The sequence below is a fragment of the Polyodon spathula genome, chromosome 6 (assembly GCF_017654505.1).
Source record: "Polyodon spathula isolate WHYD16114869_AA chromosome 6, ASM1765450v1, whole genome shotgun sequence".
Taxonomy (NCBI): Eukaryota; Metazoa; Chordata; class Actinopteri; order Acipenseriformes; family Polyodontidae; genus Polyodon; species Polyodon spathula.
Genome location: NC_054539.1, coordinates 11531501 through 11554873, shown reverse-complemented (window position 1 = coordinate 11554873; position 23373 = coordinate 11531501). Strand labels below are relative to the sequence as shown.

Below are 23373 nucleotides of genomic sequence, written 5' to 3'. Positions count from 1 at the left end.
GATGAAAGTGGTGGACAACGGTAGCAGTTTAACAGGGGTCTCCTTAAGCTAGTACACCAGAATTACTGATGAGGTAGTCGTTACAATTCTGAGCACACTGCAAACTCAAATTAAAGTAATAAAAAGGTATATTGTGGACTGTTGTGAAAAAAAATGATTCTGATAAAGTGGCTTAAAAAACAATGCTGCCGTCTAGTGTATGTTGAATGAAATACACGTCTTAAAAGTTGTAAACCTAAATGAAATACACTATTACTATTACCAAAAACAGTATGGTAATGGAGCTACAAAATAGCCTTTTTTATTATCAGAAACTATTAAATAAATGGGTTGTCAGAGAAAAGTCAAAACAGATACATTTTGTTGACTACACTGATTTGAATTTAAATGGCATCCTCATATTCAATTTAAAAGTAATTATCAAACATGTTTATTCTTACTTACAATACTGATATGAGGCATGTAAATACCAATGAGAGATATTGTATTCTGTGAATTAATTATGCACAATGTGTGCTTTGATATCTTCGTCCAAAATGATGTTGGAAAACTTTATTTGATATCTATTATATATTTGATAATGGAATTGTGGAAAGTATTCTTTGCAAAGCATCATGGGGAATAATAAACATCCAGGATACTGTGATTTAAATGTGCTGGACAAATATATTGTTAACTGTAAGATAAGAGGCAGACACGTTTTTAATGAGCTAAATAACAGGGTACTCGATACCTTTCACAGTACACCTCACACCTCACACCTCACACCTCACACCTCACACCTCACACCTCACACCTCACACCTCACACCTCACACCTCACACCTCACACCTCACTGCCCAGTTTTAGTCATTTCAGAGGCAGCCCAACATTATGCAGAATGACAATAATGATCACAGTGCACTTAGTGCAGTATGAATAACATACTATAGGAATAAAATGTTGAAATAATTGATAAAAGAAAAACCCTGAGTTTAGTTTAAAAGTTGTAAAAATAGTAATAACACAATAATAATTAAAACAAAACACAAAAACAACTGTCCTTGGCATCCGATGGTACTTTTTAAGCCTGCATCAGAAGAACTACATTTTGGGGCACAACAGTCTGTAAGAGGCAGCAGAGAAGAAAACACAGAACTAATATTAAATAGGTACAGTGAGAACTGCCACCCGGCTCTATATTCATCTTGCTTGTGATTTATTATCCCTGTTATTCACATCACTAAATACAATTTTTAAAAACAGTGGAAAGAGTTCATCAGTTTTCATGCAGGTTTTTTTGGACTGATCATGGAAGTAATAAACATTTTTCACCACTTGGATTTTCCAAAGACAGAGAAAAATACAATGTTTTAGTAATTTTATTTTGGGAAATTAATACAATGCAAATATATAAATAAAGTACATAGTAAATATACACACACATTTTAATTATTTTATATAAAAAAAAAAGAATTCAAGAAATAAGGCACACTGGAATACAAATTGCCTTCTGAAAGTAATCTGTTAAGAGGTATCAAGCCCCCTGTTTAAACCCAGACTGTCACAAAAACCTATGTATGAACCCTATTCCCAGCTTCATTTAAATTTACCTCGCTACCCATCAATATTGTTGTATAATAAACTGAAACCCCATGACAACCACAAAAAACACATTTCATATCATATGTAAAACCAATACAACAGTACACACCTTTGTAGCTGCATGACTATTATAGAGCAACATTTTATTTTATTAATTGTATTGCTTCTGTGAGCTGCACCAAACAAATAGTCCTTCTCTGCCTAAATACTGCTAAATAACTAAATATGTTTAACCAGTTATTGAAATTGTTCTAAGAAAAAATATAATAACATTATTTCAACCTGGTTGGAAAATATCCACAATAATCAAATTAACGAGTTATACATGAAAAGTATTGTATATAAATTATTAATTTAATTTATTTTTGAGACAATATACTTGATAGAGATTAATTCAAGTGCTATTAAATATGATACCCACATCCGAGAACCAAAGATACATTCAACCATGTTCCATTATTTAAAATGTAATACTAACCACTCTAAATAGCCAAATTCTGAAATATTGAATCCTAAAACACAGTAACTCACTTAAAATTTTACAGAGTGTCAGTTTGTATGTTTGTAATATGACTATATATATATATATATATAGAATATATATATATATATATATATATATATATATATATATATATATTAATATATTGGGACCCTGGATAAAATATTAACAAATGGAATATAATGGAAGCCTAAATGAAGTATTCAAGACATTTGTTTCTTTCAGCATCCAGTTCTTTAGTTTCTATCTCATAACGTTTCATGGCAATAAAATATTGGACAAAGGGATCTCCTAAAGCATCTCTCATAATGTGGTCTTCCTCAAGTGCAACAAGAGCATCTTCTAGCTTTATGGGAATAGCAAAGTTCTTTAGCTGCTTTTGGTTCAGTGTTCCACCATCAATGGTAAGGCTTCGTCTGATACCATCCAGGCCAGCAGCTACCGTAGCTGCAAGGGCAAGATAGGGATTGGCTGAAGCTGAGCCAAGTTTATTGTCTATGTATGTGCCTTTTCCTCCATGACATTTAACATTGAAGGCACAGCTATTGTTGTTGAATCCCCAGGTTGCATAGATAAGCTGTTTGGCCTCTTTGTTTTCTGTATCGATATGTTCAGTAGTAAAATGCTTGCGGCAGCTGACTCCAGGGGCCATCAGACAACTTAGAGCTGCAGAATGATGCATAAGTCCAGCTAGCCACTTCTTTCCTATCTCTGATAATTCACTTGGCACAGTTTTCAAGAGATTCTTCTTGCCATTCACATCCCAGAGACTATGAGACAGGACTCCAGAGTTGTAAAATCCATCATCTGTGAAAAAACTGGCAAAGAACCCATGCTTCTTGGCCATCTCTTTTATGCCGGTTTTAAAAGTAAAGGCATTGTCTGCAGAAATGATGCCAAATTCTGGTTTAAAGGAGATCTCAATTTGGCCAGGACCACTCGCGGAAGAGAAACTATCCACATCTGCTCCCATGTAATACATTCCATGAATAAGTTGCTGGAAGAAAGGTAGATCATGATTGCTCAGTAAAGTTGCAGCTGGGAAAAATAATGTCTTTGAATTGACCTTCTCGGGAACCCCAAAAATGCAGCACTCGTATGTAAAAGATGAATGCAAGGAAAAACCCACAGCCCTGAGCTGACTCAGCTGCTGTTTTGCTATGTGTCGGGGGGACGTACGAAGAGGGCTTCCTGTAATTGTGTAAGAGTCACAAATCACTCGGGCCGTTTTATCAGCCCATGGGAGGACTCGGAATGTGAGAAGATCCGGGATGAGCAGAACATCGCTGTTGAAATTTGCAGCACTGACATGATCCACTTCATTATCTTGAGGACTCAGGGTTAATTCCAGGTAGCTCCGTGGCATTGTAACACCATATATAGCCTTTTCCTGCCAGACAGAAAACATATTAAGGCAATAAGCCACATAGGAGTTTGTATTATTTTATAGAATTATACTGTGGTCATTTTACCCTGTTTATGCTGTACTTGTGTATGATTTCATTATGCTTTACGATAAATTATCTTGATTTTCAATACCTACATGTAGTTTGCTGTGGTTTTAAGAGTATGTTGCTATGGGTTGCTGTGAAACAATTGCACAACTCGTGAGCTGGTACCCACTGGTACCCACAATGGGTTGATTCTTATTGTGATTATAACATGGCTCCATATTCTTTATAAAACTATGAAACTGAACACAGGGCAGCATTCAATGCATGTGTTGTGTTTTTATGTTGGTTTCTACACAAGCCAGTTAACTGTAATAATTACGACACAGGATTTAAAAGGGAATTCTACCTCAAATTTGGATTTGGATCAGATGTGCAGGCAGTGATTGGATCTTTACTAGCATACTCTGATCCCCGTACCCACACAGTTGTTGGGAGGCATGCACAACAAGGACATCAGAACCTCCCATTGACATTAACAGAATAATAATCATTGGAATAATAACTAGAATTGAAGCTTGATATAAAAATATTCACAGCCTACTAGAGGTATGTTTTAGCCTGAGTTTCAGCCTATATCTCATTCTGCTTACCTGGAAAAACCGAGAAGGAACAGTCTTGGATCTTGATACCCCATGCAAATCTGTTGCTTCAAAACGGACAAAACTGATGTCTTCTCTTGCAATCTGTTGTTTTATGTGATCTATGCCTGAAGTTAGTTGTACATCACTCTGCATTCCAAAGGTGTTCATATTTGGATCCTTTGCATTATCTGATAAAAACATGTTTTAGCAAACAACAATATTAGTACTTTTACTACAGAATGATATGCACATTTAACTTCAACAACTTGTTTCACAGAGCCCGTTCATTCACTAATCTTGGACTGCTTTATTTAAGGTAACATTAGGCAGTCCAGGAAAATCAAGCAAATCACATAAATATCAAACATATTTTAGGTACAATAATACCAGATCAAATCATCAGCTAGCTAGTACGTTATTTGTCCTTTGATAAACAATACGTCCAATGGTCGATAAGGAAAATATTTATATCTGACCTCAATCCATTAGATCCCTGCTGTGCGCTAGAGTTCACCTCCTCCTCCCCACCCTCCACCTGCTTTTTTTGGCTTTGTCTAACGGGGGAAAGCAGCTATCCTGCCCCCTGCCCCCTGCCCATGGCTTACCTACAGTCAGCTTCTCCACTTATCCGTGGAGCTAATTTATTGACAGGGGTACCTTGAAAGGCGAGGCCAAAAGCCAAAGAATGTAGTGTGAAAGATGTAATGTAGCAGTGTTGTCTAGTCTAAGGGTTAATAAATAATCTATCGCATGAGTTTTCTGACTGAACCAGTCGTAATTGTTTAAAAGGACAAACTGACATCTGATTGATCAGTATAAACAGGTGTACAAAAACTGTTCTTTGAAACAAAAAAGGAGATATATCAACAGTACTAACCTGTTTGAATGTTACTCCCAGCCTGACTGGATTTTGATCCTGTATCACAAGTTCCCTGGCCACCTGGTGGTCTTAAGATGGATTGTTTAGGACTGCTAACATCAGGATTATAGGAACTTGATAGGTCTGAGCTGTGTTTCAGTTGGGGGATGTTACTAACTCCTTCCTTAGGCTTCTGTATCCTCTGCACCTGGGGCACCTCGGAATGGGGTTTGAAAGTAGTAAAAGACCTAATGGGTCCCTCATTTGCCTTGTCATCAGGCTTTGTTACATGCAAATAGGTATATGCACTCCCCGTTTTGTTGCTCTCTCTGCCTTTGGTGTTAAGCAGTGCACTTTCTCTTAAAAGACTCTTCAGTTCTGCTAAAGTCTGTTTTGAATTTCCTGGATCTGAAGCAGGGGTTCTGTTTGTACCCGTGTCTGTGCTCCACTGATCTGAAATCTCCCTTTGTGCTTGTGGTGCTCTGGGTCTTTCCTTGCTTTCATTAGTGGCTTCCTGTTGATTTTCTTTTCCTTGCTGCTCGCATCCCTGTGGGTGGCTGTATATTTTCCACAGAGGATCCATTCCTATTGGCGAGTTATCTTGCAACCTATGAATGTAAGACTGGCTGGATGGTGGAGAGGATTCCACCCTCTCCCACTCCGTGGGCGGCAGGCGCTTTCCATTGATTTTCACTCCCTTTCTCTTTCCAATGCTAACCCCACTTCCAATGATTTGATCTTCACCAGTGTCAGGTGTTTCCTGAAAAAAACAAACGGAATGTACTACATTCTCAGGTCTGTTACATGCTGATTATGTATAACAAAAAATAATCATGCCGATCTTTCCTGGGTGATGAGATATGTAGCGATTTAAAAATATACATATCTTAATGAAAACTTTTTTTTTTGTTCATAGTATATCAGTTTAGATAAATAAACCTTATTATATGCAATGATAATAAAGTATTTCCTGTAAGCGTAATTATTTACTAGAACTCATATAACATTAACTTTCAAAATATATGTATTTTTTTTCTCCAATATAATAACAAAGACATAAAACATTTGAAATATTATTTACTGCTTCGATGCATATTACTCTTGAAGGATTTCATGATCTTCAGTTAAAAAAAAGAAAACACCACAATAACATTACCTTCAAATTGGGATCCTCTCCCTCATCCATTTTGTTTAACAGAAAATAGCAAATCAGAGAACTCGTTTAAAAAGAAGTTGTGAGCCCTGGATCTTTTATAGATAATTGAACAATAGTGACATGTTGGAAAATTCTGTGTACTCTTCTATTACCGCTTCTTGGCACATACAGATGGTAACTGATAGGGATTAAAGAGAGCACTGCTCTGGTGGTCGTCCCATGGTCAATTAGCTGAACCAGAAATGTCAAACAGATGATAGCTGCCTCCCTCAGCGAGTCATTGTGCTAGGGTAAAAAAAAAACAAAAAAAAAACACATTATTCAGCCTTTTGTGTACTGCGTGCCCAGAGAGCTTTTATTCAATGCTGTTCTCGAAAACATTTCCCCAAATGAATGTGGCTTGTTAAATGTTTTTTGAACTGCTGAACTGCAATTAAGTGTACTGTATACAGACTTGTATCATCACCTATGTGGACCAGTTTACCTGATTGTGATGTCCATTAATGTTTTTCCATTAATATTATTTTAGAAAGAGCTGTTTTGTAATACATTTATCATAAAATGGCTTATACAGTATATTAATAAAACGTTCCTATACTGTTAGACTGTTAGAAACTTCCAACACTTGAAAACTGATTCTATTCCTAAAGAGATGTTAAATTTAGTAACAGACATGTTATTATTGTAAATAAAAGGGAGTTTATATTGCGTATCCCCATTTTTTCTTTTTATCTACCGCCATCGCCAGAATAGAAAATATGTGAAAATCATGACTAGATGACACAATGGAGTCAGAAATGTTCTTCACCTCAAGAATGATGTGATATTGTTTTTTTTTTTTTTAGCTCAAGTAAGATAATGGTTTTCAATTAGCAACTAATCTTTGATTCCCACACTGTACTAACCTAAAATAATAATTTAATTGTAAAATATTCAAGACTGGCCAAATAATTGTTGACTAGTATGTAGTGATTTGAATTTCATAAAAAAAAAAAAAAAATAACGTGAAAGTTAAATAGATTGTCAGTTGCTAGGCTGCAAGTACATCAAATCAATATGTCATTATTCTACGCCCTTTTTAAAGCATCTGATAAATTATAATGCAGTTTATTTCCTTTCGGTGCGATTAATTGCATCTAGGCAATTTATTATTTAACAAGAGGAAAAGGTCAGACAAACAACTATGCAAATCCACTAAGTATTTAGCTTCAGATGTATTGTGCATAGTCAAACTGAGATCTAAATATACACCCTGAGGCACAGCAAGCTGATTTCCACAGGTTAGTACATTTAATTGCCTGTTAAAAATCCTGTCTGGGAAATATTATTCCAAAATCACAAAATGCACATGTCACCTGAGAATACTGCAAGTAAAGTGGCAAGCTGCTATTTTGGGTTTATATATTCGACACTTATGAAAGTGACACTTGCCAAGCCACCCCAGTATGCCTCAGCCCATCTGGCTAATTTCATTTTACTGTAGACAACTGACATAAATACCTTTTTTTTTTTCACTCCACACTGGAGTGTTGATTTATTAAACAAAAACAGGCACTATGATCAACTATTGGTGCTAATGCTTATAAAATCTGGCTCAAAGTGTCAAGGAAAAAAAAACGTTTTTTGTTTACTGCTCCATTTGAAAAAAAAAAAAAAAAGTGGTACTTTGATTGGCAGCTTAATAGACTTTCCCTGAATTGATAGAAAACATTCATCAAACTGTCACCTGTGCAAGCACATAGACGGTGAGACCAGAACTAATTCGGCCTTTATGGCTATATATTTTTCAAGACTTGATAATACCAAATGTGGACCTCGTCCCACAATACTGTCTAAAAGGCAGCTGTTTTTATTTGAATTTTGTCTGTAGACTATACACTCAAATAAACACGTCAAACAACTGTTGTTTTTGAGATGAGAAATGTTTGTTTTTGTCGAAGCGTTTCAGAACTACCTACCAGTCTTCTTTAGTATTAACAGGGACACAAACTGCCATCTAGTGGACTATTTTGGAAAAGCAATTTAGAGGTTTGCATGGACCCATAACAGATAATTTATTTCAATAACAGCCTGTCTTTACGATTTTCTGTGTATTTTTTTTTAGGAGCAATTATATATGAAGCTACAAAATAATGGCTATGTGGTGATAATTCAACGATGAATGAGAAAAAATAATTTTGTGATAAAGTAATTGTAACATTAAACTTTAAGCTATCTTGAGACAAGTAAATGATTAAAATGATTTTGGATACTTTCTCAAGACATGTCTTTAGTTATGTATAAACAATATTTTTCTATAAATGATCTAGGGTGTTACCACAATACCGTTCTATCTTACCATCAAAACTACATTCATATATAAGTGCAATCAAAAATTACACTGAACATATGAATATATATTTTACAGTAATCATTGAATTCTGGCTATATTTATGATTGATTCATTCGGCATAGGATTTAATCTTTAGACAATATTCAATTTTGATTCAATTCAATGTTAGCAGTGCTATTCAACAGTCAAAATCAAAACAAATAAATCCTGATGAAAGTATTTAAAGAGTTACAAAAATAAAAAAGTAGATTGCATTAGATTGTAATAATTTGTTTCCAATGTATAATAATGTATTACACTAAGTATGTTTAATAAAAAAAAATAACCATATATTCAGTTGTAATTAAGAGTCTAAAGACACCACCCACTCGATATATTGCGGATGTCAGGGTCCAATATAAATCCGCTATATATCGAGGGCCGCGATATAGAGGGAGACCCATAGAAAAATAAACAGGCTAACAAATAAATACTGTACAACTGCTCCCTCGTTTTATTGAGGGTGTCAGGGTCCAGTATAAATCCTCTGCACAACCTTCTTTTTCTCATTTTTCATACAAAAAGCAGCACACCGTTTTAATTCTTACTGCAGAGAGTAATTGCTTCTCATCAACTTCAGGCTCAACTAATTTCACAAGTCTTCCTCTCCTTTCTCAAATACAAAAACCTGCTGCTTTGAAATAATCCATTCCCAACAACATAGGAGGCTTGGTGCTAGGGAGCTGACGTCACTGCCTTGTGACTTCTTTTAGTGCATTGGTGTCACATGTGAACACCTCGTCTGCTAAAATAAAAACCGCTTCAGCAAATAGATATTGAATTTGCTTTGTGTTATTTTGCAATACGTGTGTATATGAAAACAGTACGATATTAATGCTTTGTTTTTAATAGTTAATAATAGACTGTAAAAATGGGGAGCCAACTCCAGGACCACAATATATCCAAATCCGCAGTATAGCGAGGACCTATATAATGAGGGGTGGGTGTATATCCAAAAGGTAACATTTCATTAATTTATTTTTTTCATGTAATAATTCAACACAGGTTAATATCATTAATTCATACTCAATTTAAACAGACTTAATCATACAATTGATTCATGCACCATGGAAATACATATGTGGTTTGGTTACCAGTCCTAAAAAGAGAAGTGGAAACAGTCTTGCAATGTAGAATTACTGTATATAGCTTTTGTTCAGTTTGTTGTCCTCTCTTCAGTTAAAGGATTATGACGAAAAAACAAGATGGCTTTTTCTTCAGGACTTGACGAAGCCACACAACACATGGTTTCATTTTTCTGTGCAAACAATGCTGTTTGTTTCAGTAAAGGAGCACCAATTCTAGCAGATTTAAAAAGCACTTTGGCATTAAGTAACTTCTCTTTACTTCTTTGTGTATTTTAGTATACTTTTAGATTTAGTAGCAATATAGTCTTTATCCATTGTCTGAATTAAGATCTTTTCTTTGTGAAGTTGTTTTCCAGATGCTGTGTTTGTTCCATGAAGTTGAAATGTTGAGAGTATTGTTGTCTTGCCAGCACTTCAGTCTGACTGCGTACACATTCAGATGTTCCTGTTTAGCTTTTCCAAGAGACAGCTTTCTTAAGACTTTTTCATTTTCAGAATGGCTTCCATTTCTTTGAGAGAGACAGAGTTTTTGATTTTCCTTCTTGCAAGGGTTTTTATAACATTGTGAATGGGCAGGATATGGCCAAGATTATCAAATAACAAGAGTTTTTATCAGCATGTTTTCTATCTTTAGTTCAATGATTGGCTGTTTTAAATGTAAGCAAGATTACATAATTAGCTCACTCCAATCTTTATTTAGACAGAGTCATACATCTTACAAAATGCATTTAGTTTAAAATACTATTATGCATTCAGTTTAAAAATACTATTTTTCCTAAGTTATTAACACATTTCTATTTTCCTGGTGTGATTTCACACAATGCAGTACCAAAATAAATAATATATGTATAATAATTATCATTCTAATTAATTAATTAGACTGTAATCAATTTCCTGAATGACAAATTACTTAATTTTAGTGATTTTAGTAAAGCTTTTAATACACTATATTATCAATGTTTGTAAATTTACGAGTTCACAAGAATATTGTTTTTAATAACAATTACTGTAAATTTCCAGCTAAGACAATGGTCCTCTAACAGTGGTAAATTACCTGAAATACTACATGGTAAGAGAAGCCCATACTGCATGCAAAACTAATATATTAACATGCATGAATAAGGCAAACTAAATGATAATTTACCAGTCATCATAGCACACGAAATGCTGCACGCGTTACACACCCTTTATTTTAGTATATGGGCACTCCAAAGGACTAGTAGTCCAGCTCTCACTTTGTCAGAATGACAGAAACCAAGGAGGCAGCAGCCAACACCAGCTACATCTTCATTGGGTCTCTGTGTGATGAGGGCTGGTGGCCCGGTGTTATGCTGATTTCTGTATCCCATAGAATTCTGTATCCCCTTAAATTTGACCCCTGCGTAGATCAAGATTGCTATAAGTGAACGTTTGATGCTTCTGAACAGTATTTACATGTAATAAAAATAAAATGTGTTGCAAAAGGAAAATACAGTTTTATAGGGTTACTTTTAATCAAGGGTTTCATGTATTGAGCAACACAGGAGGCTGAGCGTATTGTAGAAAATCAGTGGTGTTAAATGTGCTGTTCTATTTTGCTACAGAATTAGTTTGGTTTTGTTGTCAATCTGCACAGGCATGGAATCATGCGGGGATACAGAATTTTGCGTAACACCGGGAATGTCTTGCTTTGAGATGGTCAAAGTGGAGAAACAGAAAATAATTAACTAAAAACAAATATTTGTTTTGAAGGTACTCTGGTACTGAAACATTGGCTAAATATAAATGTGTTTCCTTTAAAGGGATTGCAAGTGTGCGGTTTATTTCTTTTTATTCTAGTAAGAAACTTTAACCTTCCAACTGCTTATACTGCGATTTTGACATGCTGCACAGGCTTGTCACAATTTGTGCAATACTCGCTGTTGTTTTTTCCATGACAAAAAATGCTAATGTTTTCAGGGCCAAAATAATTCAGTGTAATCCATGTGTTAAAAGAGCACAACTGTCTCTTGGCATTGAGAAATTGGAATCATAATAAAGGAAATGATTATGTAATACAATTCACATGCAGTCATCTTTTACTAAGTTGCAATTTGAGAATCATATCATTATGTACAGTATTACAACACTGTATGTTAAAATATTGCCCTTAATCCACAAAACCAGCAAAATATCTTATGTAGCCTATATTTGACATTTTATTTGTAGTGTTCTGTGGAACACAGGCGACCATTTATCATTTAAATACAGTACCTGAAAGCATATATACGTGTTTATCATGTATCCCACACAGCACTACTTGTGGTCTGCTCTATTTATATTGTGATTTAGACAGACACCGCCTGGTTTCAATAAGTGGTAAACTTAACACGCTTTGAGACACTTAGGAAAGTTAGCCCCTTTAAGTAAATATGGTTTTTATATCAAGTCCCTCCCTCGCGGTATTAGGGGAGAGAATTTGAATACATTTCCATGGATTACCATTATTAATTGTATGTACTTGACTCAGACGCTGTATCTTTTTCCACGCAATTCATTTTGTGTGCAAAGAGGTAGGCTGAGAATGGCAATCAAAAAGGGTTAAATTGACAGTAGATTTCATTCATGTGATTCTGTGTTTATATTACATTATAGATATCATCAATATTGCTCTTTTTTAAAGCAGGGTAATGATTTAATGTAATTTACTGGAAATCATCTTCTTCATCATCATCTTCTTCTTTGGACTACGGGATAAAAGCTTTATTTTGAATAAAAAGTGTATATATATACATATGTATGCATTTGTAAATGTCAATACACTTTACTACTTGCTCTGTAATGCTTTATAATTATAATGGACTGAAATCACCAGGGAAGAGTTACCAAGTACGTATCAGTTATACTTTTTTGGTGGCTTGCAGTGGAGTGGTTGGGTTTGAAATGTATACTCTAGGTCACCATTAGAAATGATCATATAGACATGGCATGAAGTTACAGGCTAACAGTTGTTTCCTCATAGAATATTCCTTACTATAAACTGCTTTGACATACTTAGGGTGGCCTCTTGTCTCTGAGGTATTCATAAAAACTAGAGTGCTAGTAAACAGTTCATATGTGAAGTACAGAACACTGGCAGAAACATTACATAATCTCTTTGCTTTAACAGATAAAGTCAAAGCTTCCACACTTTTATGTTATGGCTTTGATTAGTTGCATCGTATTCTACTTATCATAATGTATAAGTATAGTATATAGCTCTGATTTTGGGCCTGGCTTTGATCTGTTTGCAAAACATTTTGATGTTGTAAAACTATAAAGAAACAATTTGGATTTAAGTAGATGCAGGAAAATAAATATTCCAAATTTATATTAGTTTTAGAACATTGTTTTTCTCCTTTCAAAAAGAATTGAGCCAGAAGTGTAGGCCTATATGTAATTATACTACCTTATAGCATTTTATCCAAATACAAAAACCTTTAAGCTACATTCCTGTATAATGTCTATCTCTACAGTAATATTTTCAAAGCCATCTCCCAGTTACATGCATTAAGATGTGACTCACAGGCTAGCCCTGGAAGAACATGAAATGAAAGCACCAATATACAAAGCTGCCTTTTATGTGGGGTCATAAGTACCCAGGTTATTTTTATTTAACTAATCGCTATGATTAAAATGACTACTGGCACCTTTCTACTGCTCCTTTCTATTACATCAGATAAGTTCTTCACTGTGCGACACAACTCTTGGCCACTGAACCCCACATCTCTGAGAAACCGAGTTATAGAATGTGCCACAAATCCTCGACAACCCACCTCCACTGGGTAAACTCTGACTCTCCATCCTCGCTGTTCCGCTTCAGCAGCTAGTTAAGCATACCGAAGTTTCTTCCTCTCATACACGTCATCCACAGCATCTTCCATTGGCATTGTTAACTCTACCAGATGAACATATATATACAATTTGACATACATGCCTCCAGGCTGTGGCTGATAAATCACTGAAATTTCAACAACTAGATGAGCTCTCTGTTTATAAACGTCATTTAATTAGTAGCAGTGGCAGCAAGCTGGCACAACTTTAGCAAAGCATATTAAGAAATCCCTTTTGTGCGATGAGTGAATCTTAAAAAAATTCTTATGGTGGAGTTAATTTGGTGCAAGTGAGTCCACAGTTCATTTTGGTGCAGGATTCCTGAAAGAAAAGCAAACAGTTTCACGGCACAAGGGAAACATTCCATATGGGGAAATTTACATGTGGACCTGCAGAGCAATAAGTTTTGCTTCAGTTACATCTAGCATAGCTATGTGCGTGTTGCAGAGCCTCTGAACAAGGGAGTTGACAAACTTGTAAATACAGCGATGAACTGTGGTTTTATGCACCCCAAACACATTGCCAACTACGCTGTACTCAGCTCAGTAACCCTAACGCTGTACTCAGCTGAGGATGCCAGCCTATTTAGAGCACAGGAGGCAGTACGTAATTCTTTTTTGGCTGCATCTCTTCCTAGTTCCACTAAAATGCTGAATGCTGCCCTGGTGACACGAAAAGACTCTTTCCACTGCAGATCTGTGAAAGAGTGATGCAGCACAGCCTCTTCCCATCGTCAAGATGAAAGAGTATGTGTCCAAACCGTTCTTTTGCTAGCCACTGGCATTAGATAACAAGGCATAAGGATTTGCTGGTAGAGGATGTTTGGAGGTTCAAGCTCCTGAAACAAAGGGAAAACATCCACTGTTCCCAATCCAGACAGCCTTGTGAGCATACTTGGAAGACATCTGGCACAGAGATTTAGAATCCTATGTTTTCGCAGGTTTTCAGCCATGGTGACCTCTGTGGGTCAGTTTCATTTTATAACTCTCAGTTAATTTTTAAGAAATGATTCATAAGATAAATGAGTTGAAATGGATTCAATACTAATGACATGCCTCCCCGTCGATGATATTTAAAAAACAATTTGGGCAAGAGCACTAAAACACATTAATAACCAACCGCGGAACACAAGGTATTTTGTTTTATTACAGCAGCTTAGATTCACTCGTGTATCAGTTCTCTGCGCATGGAAACCACATTTTCACAAAATTTCACTAGTAATCTTCAAAAACAGCATGAGTACTTTACGCATAGCTAATTTACATATCAACCCCCACCTTTCCCATTCACTTGCATGACGTCGGGTGAAAAGCCTGGTTTACTCAAGTAAAATGGAATGGAAACCCAAAAAAGCATTTTAAATGAGAGCTAAAAAAACCACTCATGGAAACTTCAACTATGTAATCTATTAGGTTGACAAGAAATACATATTGACTGATGGGATAAATGTGAAACAACTAACCTAAAAAAAAATACTTGTAAGAAATAAGTTGCAAACAAACCAAAATTCTGATTTTGAATGAATTGCATGATTCATCTTCAATTTGAGCTACTCGTGGGGGGGGGGGGGGGGGGGGGGGTGTAATACGCATCATACACATGGGAGGAATCATATGCAAAAAGCACTCATTATCATATAATAGATATACTCCCCCCTAACTTAACACCACACTATCATGACAGTTAAAATAGACATAATGAAGCGTTACCTTTGTATAAGTTACTGATCAGCAGATGTGTCAATCTCACAAAGAGCACAGTGCGTGGTTTTCACTGACTCTACTATGCAGAATAAATAAATCAAGTGCATTTTTTTAAATCATCAACTGTAAAAGACCTTGAAAAATATTAAATATGTCCAATTAAGCAAATAATTAGATTAATTATGTTAATTGAGAGCTTAAGTTGGAATGAAAACCAGACGTCACTGCCGCCCTCAAGAACTGGAGTTAAGGCAATAATGCAGCCATTTGGGCCAAAGTTGTGTGTGGATGGTTTGAGAAGCAGACATTTTACACCAAAACCCCTGGATATCAACCCAATTGAGCATGAATTGAACGAGATATCCTCTGCCTGCATCTTTGCGCAATTGCATGAAATATTAATGACTGACTGTATTAACATCTGTTCCACTGCACTGCTGAAACTAATCATACCTAGTATGTTTAAATTTGCATTGCAATGTTCCCCAAAATGCATTAATGTATTTATGAGTGTGATAGTCTACACAGCACAGCAAGCAAAGAAAGCAAACTTAGGGCCTGGGTATGACACTACCTGTCCAAGTGGGTAAATTAAATTAAATTACATTTATAATAACTAATTAGTAATAATATTAATGACGTCAATAATAATAATAATAATAATAATAATAATAATGCCAAAACTTCAGTTCCATATCTATGTAGAACCAAGCAACTCCCATCATTTCTCTTCTCCTCGGTAATATTATGTGGATATCTGCATTGATTTTAATGTGGAAATTCCAACACAGCAATTTCTCAACCAAAATTCAGCATAGTTGTTCTAATCTTGACACAAATTGATTACCTTTTCTTCCTACTTACTTAGTACACGCCTCTCGCTTCTGATGACTCCTTTCAAAGGTTATTCCAATATATATCTCCAACCATCCATCCATCCAAACGGGATTACATGGGACATACTTTCTACATCAACATATAGAGACATTCATGAAAGGAAATACATGGTAACAGTTTAAACCCAATGGAATAATCTCTTTTTGTCAGTTTTTCATTAAGTAAACTACAAAGCGGCATGTAATTCAATATGTTTCATTCGATGCAAAACTTTTGGCCATAGCTGTATGTTCCCAGCCATGCTCAAGGTTTCTGAGCAGGTGTAAAAGTCCAGAAGCTAACCAAACAAGTGAGCATCTTGACCAATCAGAAAGGAGACATCCACAAAACATTTAAAATGAACAATCTTTATTGTATTGACAATTAAGTTTGCCGATTTTTCCCTTTACTAAACCTTCCTTCCCCCCTAAACATTCTGAAGTCAAAAGTATAAGATACTGGTAACAGGGTTGTAAATATTTAAATTGGGGAATGTTTTAGATTACCTGCTCTGCTGACCTGTTAGTCTTGTTGAAATAAATATAGCTGATTCTTATCTTTTAATTAAGAATGCCTGTCTTCTGGAACACTTTTCCAGTAAAGGGTAAGGAAGGGCAATACCTGGTGGATATCATGAAATGATTGCACACTATGTCCAAATGTTTAACGATTTAAATGATGACATTGGCTTTAGAATAATTTTAATTACCAATCGTGTGGACACAAGTTCACGTGTTGTTTAAGTGTGTTTTCCCAATAACATTGAAATGTTTATCGTGTTTTAGAAGTTTAAAGTGAAAATAATTCTTAAATTATTTTACTTTAATTATTGTATAACGTGTTTAACATGCTTCTAACGGTAATTTAGTAAGGACAATGAAACTGAATTGTGTATCCTTCTATGAGCAATATAATTAAAGTGATATCAAAATGAAGCTTTATCTCTATCTGGGAAGGGGATTTGATTATGTTAATGAGGTGCATTGCCTGTGTGCAAGGAACTGTCATTCAAACTCAAAGCCAATGAAAGGATGGATTTCAATCAAGGATAAACTTCCTGTGTTGACCTGGAAATGAACTAAAGTGAACTCCCTTTGGGCACTTTAAGTGATACAAGCATGAATTTTACCTCTCTCTCTCCGATTCAAAAACAAGTGATCATGGAGCCTTCGCTTGAATGGGGACCCATTATGTACGTATCTTCATCCTGAGGAAGGCGTCTTTTTTTTTTTTCAACAACGAGCACATCTCCAGAATAAGCATTACGTTTCAAAGACTTTCAGATTCAATAGTAAAATACTATTTATTTGTAAATCAAATATCTACATGCAACCAGAAGTAAAAAAAAAATGTTTAATACAAAGTATCACTTTGCTAAAGATTAAAAATATAAACAATGTTACTTTGATGAACAATTGAAACAAGACTTTAACTGAACTGATTTTGTGTGTATTTGAAAACAACAGCTACCAAGGTCTGAACCATTTCAACATTGATTGAGCCTGTGTACTAGTTTTAAATAACTTATATTACAACTCAATACTAAGTGCAATTGCAAATGCTCCAAACTGAACTTGTTGAAACATACTACAGCCTTCATTCCAGCCAACACAACAGACACTGATGTTACTGGACGTGCTGTGCTATGTATGAATCCTGCCAACAGACACTGATGTTACTGTATGTGCTGTGCTATGAATCCTGCTTACACATGTACTATAAGGTACCATACTGAAGCATACATGTTTAATGATATGAAAATGCTTGGTAAATGTTTTATTTCTTGTGTCTATTTTATACTTTTGGTATCATGATTTCTAACTTGTATATTTTACTTTTGTTAGCTTAATAAATGTAATCATTGTATTGTGTTTAGTTTCTTTTTGTCAGAGCTGGAGATATTTGGAGGAAACACATACAGATTCAAAAAGGCAGGAGCCTATGTCAATTCCTTCAGACAACTATCAATGCACCAGAATACCAAATGGTGGACTGTGCACCCAAGTGGAAAGAAGTAGGGCAAGCTGTGAAAAAAGAAAGGGCGTCATCATCTCCAGGGCCTAATGGAGTTCCGTACAGAGTATACAAGAGTGCTTCTGGAGTTCTACGAATCCTGTGGAAATTGATGAAAGTGGCATGGGAAAAACAGGTTGTACCGAGAGCATGATGCCGAGCAGGTGGGAGTCTTTATACCAATAGAAAAAGATTCTACAAGCATCAGTCAGTTTCACCCTATTTCCCTGTTAAACATAGAAGGCAAAATTTTCTTCAGCATTATTGCTCAGAGATTGTCAACTTACCTATTAAAGAACTGCTTCATTGACACTTCAGTACAAAAAGCGGGCATTCCAGGTTTCCCATATCTGGCAAAAAAATCAGTCAGTTTAAAAGGAGAGGAAGGAGCTCCATGTGACATTCCTGGATTTGGCTAATGCATATGGTTCAGTGTCACATGAACTTCTTTGGGCAGCATTTGATTTTTTCAGCGTACCGCTGACAATAACAATAATATAATAATTTAGTGAAAGCTACTTTGGAGATTTACAATTTTGTTTTTCAACTTCAGAATTCAGCACAACATAGCAATGCCTAGAAGTTGGAATAATGGCAGGATGCATCGTTTCTCCACTGGCTTTTACCAAGTAATTATTTGGGCATCAAAATGGGTAGTTGGAGGAGAGCACTTGGCTTCTGGAATGCGACTACCACCAATTCTAGCATACATGGACGACATGACAACCATGACTACAACAGTAGCCTGCACTAATCGGTTATTGGGCAAATTAACCAATAACATCAAATTGGCACGAATGCAATTCAAGCCCACTAAATGAAGGAGCATCTCTACAATTAAAGGTAAAGTAGTAGATAAAAGGTTCTACATTAATGGAGAGGCAATACCAACCGTGTCTAAGAAGCCAGTGAAAAGTCTTGGGAGATGGTACAATGAGGATCTAAAGGACAGTTTGTGTGGGAGAAGTTAGACAACAAGCAGTGAAAGAATTGAAGAGCATAGACAGCAGCGCTTTACCGAGCAAACTGAAACTGTGGTGTTTTTAGTTTGGTTTACAGCCGAGGCTGCTGTGGCCACTGACTGTAGTACAATATTACCTTGACAACAGTTGAGAAGTTGTAAGCTTCAACCAGTTCATACGTCAGGAAATGGTTGGGAGTTCCACGCTGCCTCAGCAGAGTTGGACTTTATGGTAAAGGAAAACTGCAGCTACCAATCTCTGCTCTAACCGAGGAGTTTAAGTGCGCTAAGGTCCGACTGGAAATGACATTAGTAGATTCACGTGACAAATGCTTGCACCTGTGCTGAAAACTGGAAGAAAGTGGGCGGCAAAGAAAGCCGTGGAAGATGCTAAGGCTGCCCTTTGAATTGGTGATATAATGGGGCAAGTTCAGCATGGAAAATAGGGGCTTGGTCTCAACAGAGGAAGCTGGTAGTCAACGAGGTGCAAAAGCAGGAGGAGAGGATCAGGTGTGTAAAGACCATTTCCCAGGCCAAGCAGGGACAATGGACGAGATGGGAGAGTGTGGAACAATGCAAGATCGGTGGACAGTGCAAGATGCAAGACCTATGGACAGTGGAACAGATCAGGATCAGTTTCCTCATCAGATCAACATGTTCTCCCATCACCACAGAACCTAAACCTCTGGGGGGGGGGGGGGGGGGGGGGGTGAGGACCCCTCATGTCCTTTGTGTTCATCACCTGCAACATTAAGGCACATTTTGACAGGATGTAAGGTGGGTCTTAGCCAAGGATGGTTTATTTGGCGCCATGACCAGGTGTTGCGATGTTTGGCCTTAGCATTGGAAGACAAGTGTAACCTGGCCAATAAGTTGCCATTAACAGTGCCATAAGAGGATGCTGTGGATGAGGCGTATGAGAGGAAGAAACTTCGATATTCTCAACTAGCTGCTGAAGCGGAACAGCAAGGATGGAGAGTCCTGGTTTACCCAGTGGAGGTGGGCTGTTAAAGATTTGTGGTACACTCTACAACCCGGTTGTGTCACACAGTGAAGAACTTATCTGAAGCGGAACAGCGAGGATGGAGAGTCCAGGTTTACCCAGTGTGGAGGTGGGTTGGCGAGGATTTGTAGCACACTCTACAACCCGGTTGTGTCGCACAGTGAAGAACTTATCTGAAGCAGCAGATAGGAGCTGCAACTGGCTGCAGTTGAGACAGAAAGATTCTGGATGGGGATCTCAAGCACAATAGAAAGAAAGCAATGCTACTGGTAAGTAAGCTGGGCTGAATTGAGCGCGGGACGGGGGGGGGGTGATGCTGGGACGCCAGAATCACTGTCGAGCCCTCTTGAGGTGTCGTGGGCTAGTCAACGAAACACTGAGGACGGAAAGTGCCCACTTGAAGTACCCTACTTTGCTCAATCCAGGCGGTTGTCATACTGATGTGCGGGGGAGACCGCACTGCGGTTGACCCCTGCAGCCAGAATTGCAGCCGTTGTGTATGCTGATGTGCTGGGTTGGCAAAATAAGCTGATCCCTAGAGCCAGCATTACACTTCAGCCATCAACACCAGGCACAAGGGTATCAACATCATCAGATCGAAAGAAACGCAAATGGATGGAAATGCAGATGGATCACATTAGTTTACTGTAAAGCTACGTCTTAGTTGGTGCTTATCTTGATGAGAGCCGAGGTCAAATCAGCATGACATTTCAACATCGACTCTCATGTAATGGAAATCAAGCATTTATTATTGATTTGAGATCATTATATATATATATATATATATATATATATATATATATATATATATATATATATATATATATATATATATATATATAAACAAACTTTTAATATTAGCTTATTGACATAGTTATCAGACTGGGTAACCTCTCTTGATCCAGAATCTAAAAATATTGTTTTTATAATTTAGACTCATAGTTCTTTTTATGTTTGATAAATAGAATAATGAATATAATTGCATAATGAACATGACAAATGAGGACTAAAACCCTATATTTATATTTAAATAATAATCACATAATGGAGGCATTGTCCTTTGTTTTAAGAAATTAATATTAACTAATATTAGTATTTTACGTACATAGTGGGGGTGTTGCTGAGGATGTTAAGGTATTAATGTTAAATAGTGTAACGGTGGCTCCCGAGGCAGGCTGACTGATCGTCACCAACCAGGAAGTGGGTGCCCCGCGGATCGGGGGCGTGGTCAGCGCGGTGGAGTGAGCGGCAGAACCCAGCCCAATTCCACTTTCCACCGAGCGAGGTTACCTGCAGTGAAATTCAGAAGTGGTGGGACGCAGATATTTGAAACTGAGTAGTGGCGGTATTCCGCCCTATTTCAAGCACTGGTTAGGAGAAGGGTATTGCTGCAGAACGCAGACTCGCACAGAATGAAGCACGACCCTGTGTGAGCTACCTGAGAGAAAAGTGCTGTGCGAGCCTTCGTTCTGCAGCGATATGCTCTTGCTATTTAGAGGAACAGCTTGGTTACGTATGTGATCAGTGGGTGGATTCTCCTTTCAGAAACACAATATAGTTTCCAAGAATCGTTTTCATGTGCAGTTTCAGAGCTGTTAACCCGTTCTCACCGGCAGGGGTCCGAATCTGCAACCGCAATGTATTACACAACACTGCCTATATTGTGGAAATTAAAAGAAAATACTGATTATTTAGAACTACTGGTGCAAAAAGCGTTGAGTTGTTCATTTGGTGGATCATAATAAAACGAGTCTTTCTTACAATGGTGTTTCGGTATGTTAAAAAACAAAAGTATCGCATCAGTGCAAACTGCAGAGAATAATTGTTATCAATGTTTTAATTCCACTTTTCAAAAACTATGCCTTGAGTTTTAAATAATTCGTATATTCTTTATACCAGAGTTCACATTTCCAAACTGCTCTGAACTGCCTGAGGTCCTCAAGCAAATCCCAGGTCCCTGGTCACTAAAATAAATTGCAAGTGCTACACTTTACACTTCCGAATCATTCACCTGCTACCCAACACGTTACACAGCATCTCAACAAACAACACCTACATTCTTGAAACATTTTAATTGCTTTTGCGTCACAAATATATACACACACACACACACACACACACACACACATATATCTATGTGTATGTGTGTATGTACCTATGACGCACTGAGTAAGCGCTTTACGTCACGTCATTCTGTTGTAGATACGGGGGAGGGGTCATCGGAGAAAGGGAGCCTCTGATCAGCGATTGCCAAGCACAGTGACAGCAGCAGACGCCGCCTGAAAGCTGTATGGTACAGAATCATCATATATTTTATTTTCTTCTTAGGGACCGGCTTTATGATTAAGCTACAATCTTCAATGAGTAAGCATATCCCTGTAAGTACCCGTTCATTTATATTGCTTTGTTTTGTTAATTGGTTATTTTGTGGAAATATTAATTTAAACGTGGCCTCGGTTGGTATTGTTTGATTTGCTGTCCTCACAGTTTGGAATGTGTATTCTGTTTTCGCTTCCAAGTGTTTACATTTTTGGCTGAACAAAATTACACCAGTGTTGCTGGATTAAGGCAGAATTTTACATACGTAAACGCGACGTTTGGGATTGTTAACAAGTGACTCTCTAGACTTGGATCAAGATGCATTCTAAACATACGATGACTCCCAAGTTTTATACATTTGTATAATATTACGCATCTTGATTGCTTGGGCATCATATGGATTGGTATTCAGTTTTGTTAAAGTAAGAATTATTCCCATGAAATATGTTTTATGAATAGCACCAGATTAGGCTTTTATGATGGAGGTGAAAACTACACAAAGGGACTTTTCATTAATCGCATGGCCACTGCCTGCAAGCAAAGGCTGATTTAATGTATGCCAATCGAGCGTCGTTCTACACATTTAAAATGTATTTTAAACCAAGTAGATCAGTCCCGTTTTTAATAAGGCAGTTTTACAATCGGCGCGATTAATTTACTAAACTGCAGTTTTAGTATTTAATTCACTGTTTTGAAATGTATTTATGGTTAGTTGTATCTTGGAACACAGATGGAGGCTGAGTGAATTTTGATTACATTTTTAATTAAAAGAAAAGACCGTAATGCGGATTCCAAAATACACGAGCCTGTTCAATCCAGTTTAGTTCTGAACTGAAGTAGGGCATGGCATGCCCTCATTCTTGGTTGGTTTTGCTTTTTGTGGCCCACCAGGAAATGTGCATCTGTGTTATGTGCAGCCAGTTGCAAAATGGTAATTAAAAAAAAAAAAAAAAAAAAAAAAAAAAAAGATTATTAAAATAAAACCATAACGGCTATATTTACAACAGACAGTTATGTGATTGGCAAGCGATACTAGTATGTACTACTGCATACAATTTAAACAACGGCACTA

General features: G+C 36.7%; 2 protein-coding genes across 2 annotated transcripts in view; one reads left to right on the top strand and one right to left on the bottom strand.

The window, feature by feature from the left end:
* Nucleotides 1-2251: 2251 nt before the first annotated feature.
* lgsn (lengsin, lens protein with glutamine synthetase domain) lies at nucleotides 2252-6477 on the bottom strand. Its single transcript, XM_041251537.1, has 4 exons — nucleotides 6137-6477; nucleotides 4999-5740; nucleotides 4131-4309; nucleotides 2252-3476 (listed from the first exon to the last, which is right to left on the bottom strand). Exons 1-4 carry the CDS (start codon nucleotides 6164-6166, stop codon nucleotides 2277-2279), a joined length of 2151 nt encoding a protein of 716 aa, XP_041107471.1. The 5' UTR covers nucleotides 6167-6477; the 3' UTR covers nucleotides 2252-2276.
* A 15724-nt stretch (nucleotides 6478-22201) lies between these two features.
* LOC121316838 (protein tyrosine phosphatase type IVA 1) overlaps nucleotides 22202-23373 on the top strand; it is an 8047-nt gene continuing 6875 nt past the window's right edge. The window contains exon 1 of the mRNA XM_041252083.1: nucleotides 22202-22360. The gene's annotated coding sequence lies outside the window, so the exon portion shown is untranslated. The remainder of the gene's footprint in view (nucleotides 22361-23373) is intronic.

Excerpts from the sequence above, each read along its gene's own strand:
- lgsn (XM_041251537.1), bottom strand. The coding sequence starts at position 6,166 with ATGGATGAGGGAGAGGATCCCAATTTGAAG. Across the intron at positions 5,741-6,136 it reads GAGAGGATCCCAATTTGAAG|GAAACACCTGACACTGGTGA; the intron begins GTAATGTTATTG and ends TGTTTTTTTCAG. Across the intron at positions 3,477-4,130 it reads TTCCTTCTCGGTTTTTCCAG|GAAAAGGCTATATATGGTGT; the intron begins GTAAGCAGAATG and ends TCTGTCTGGCAG.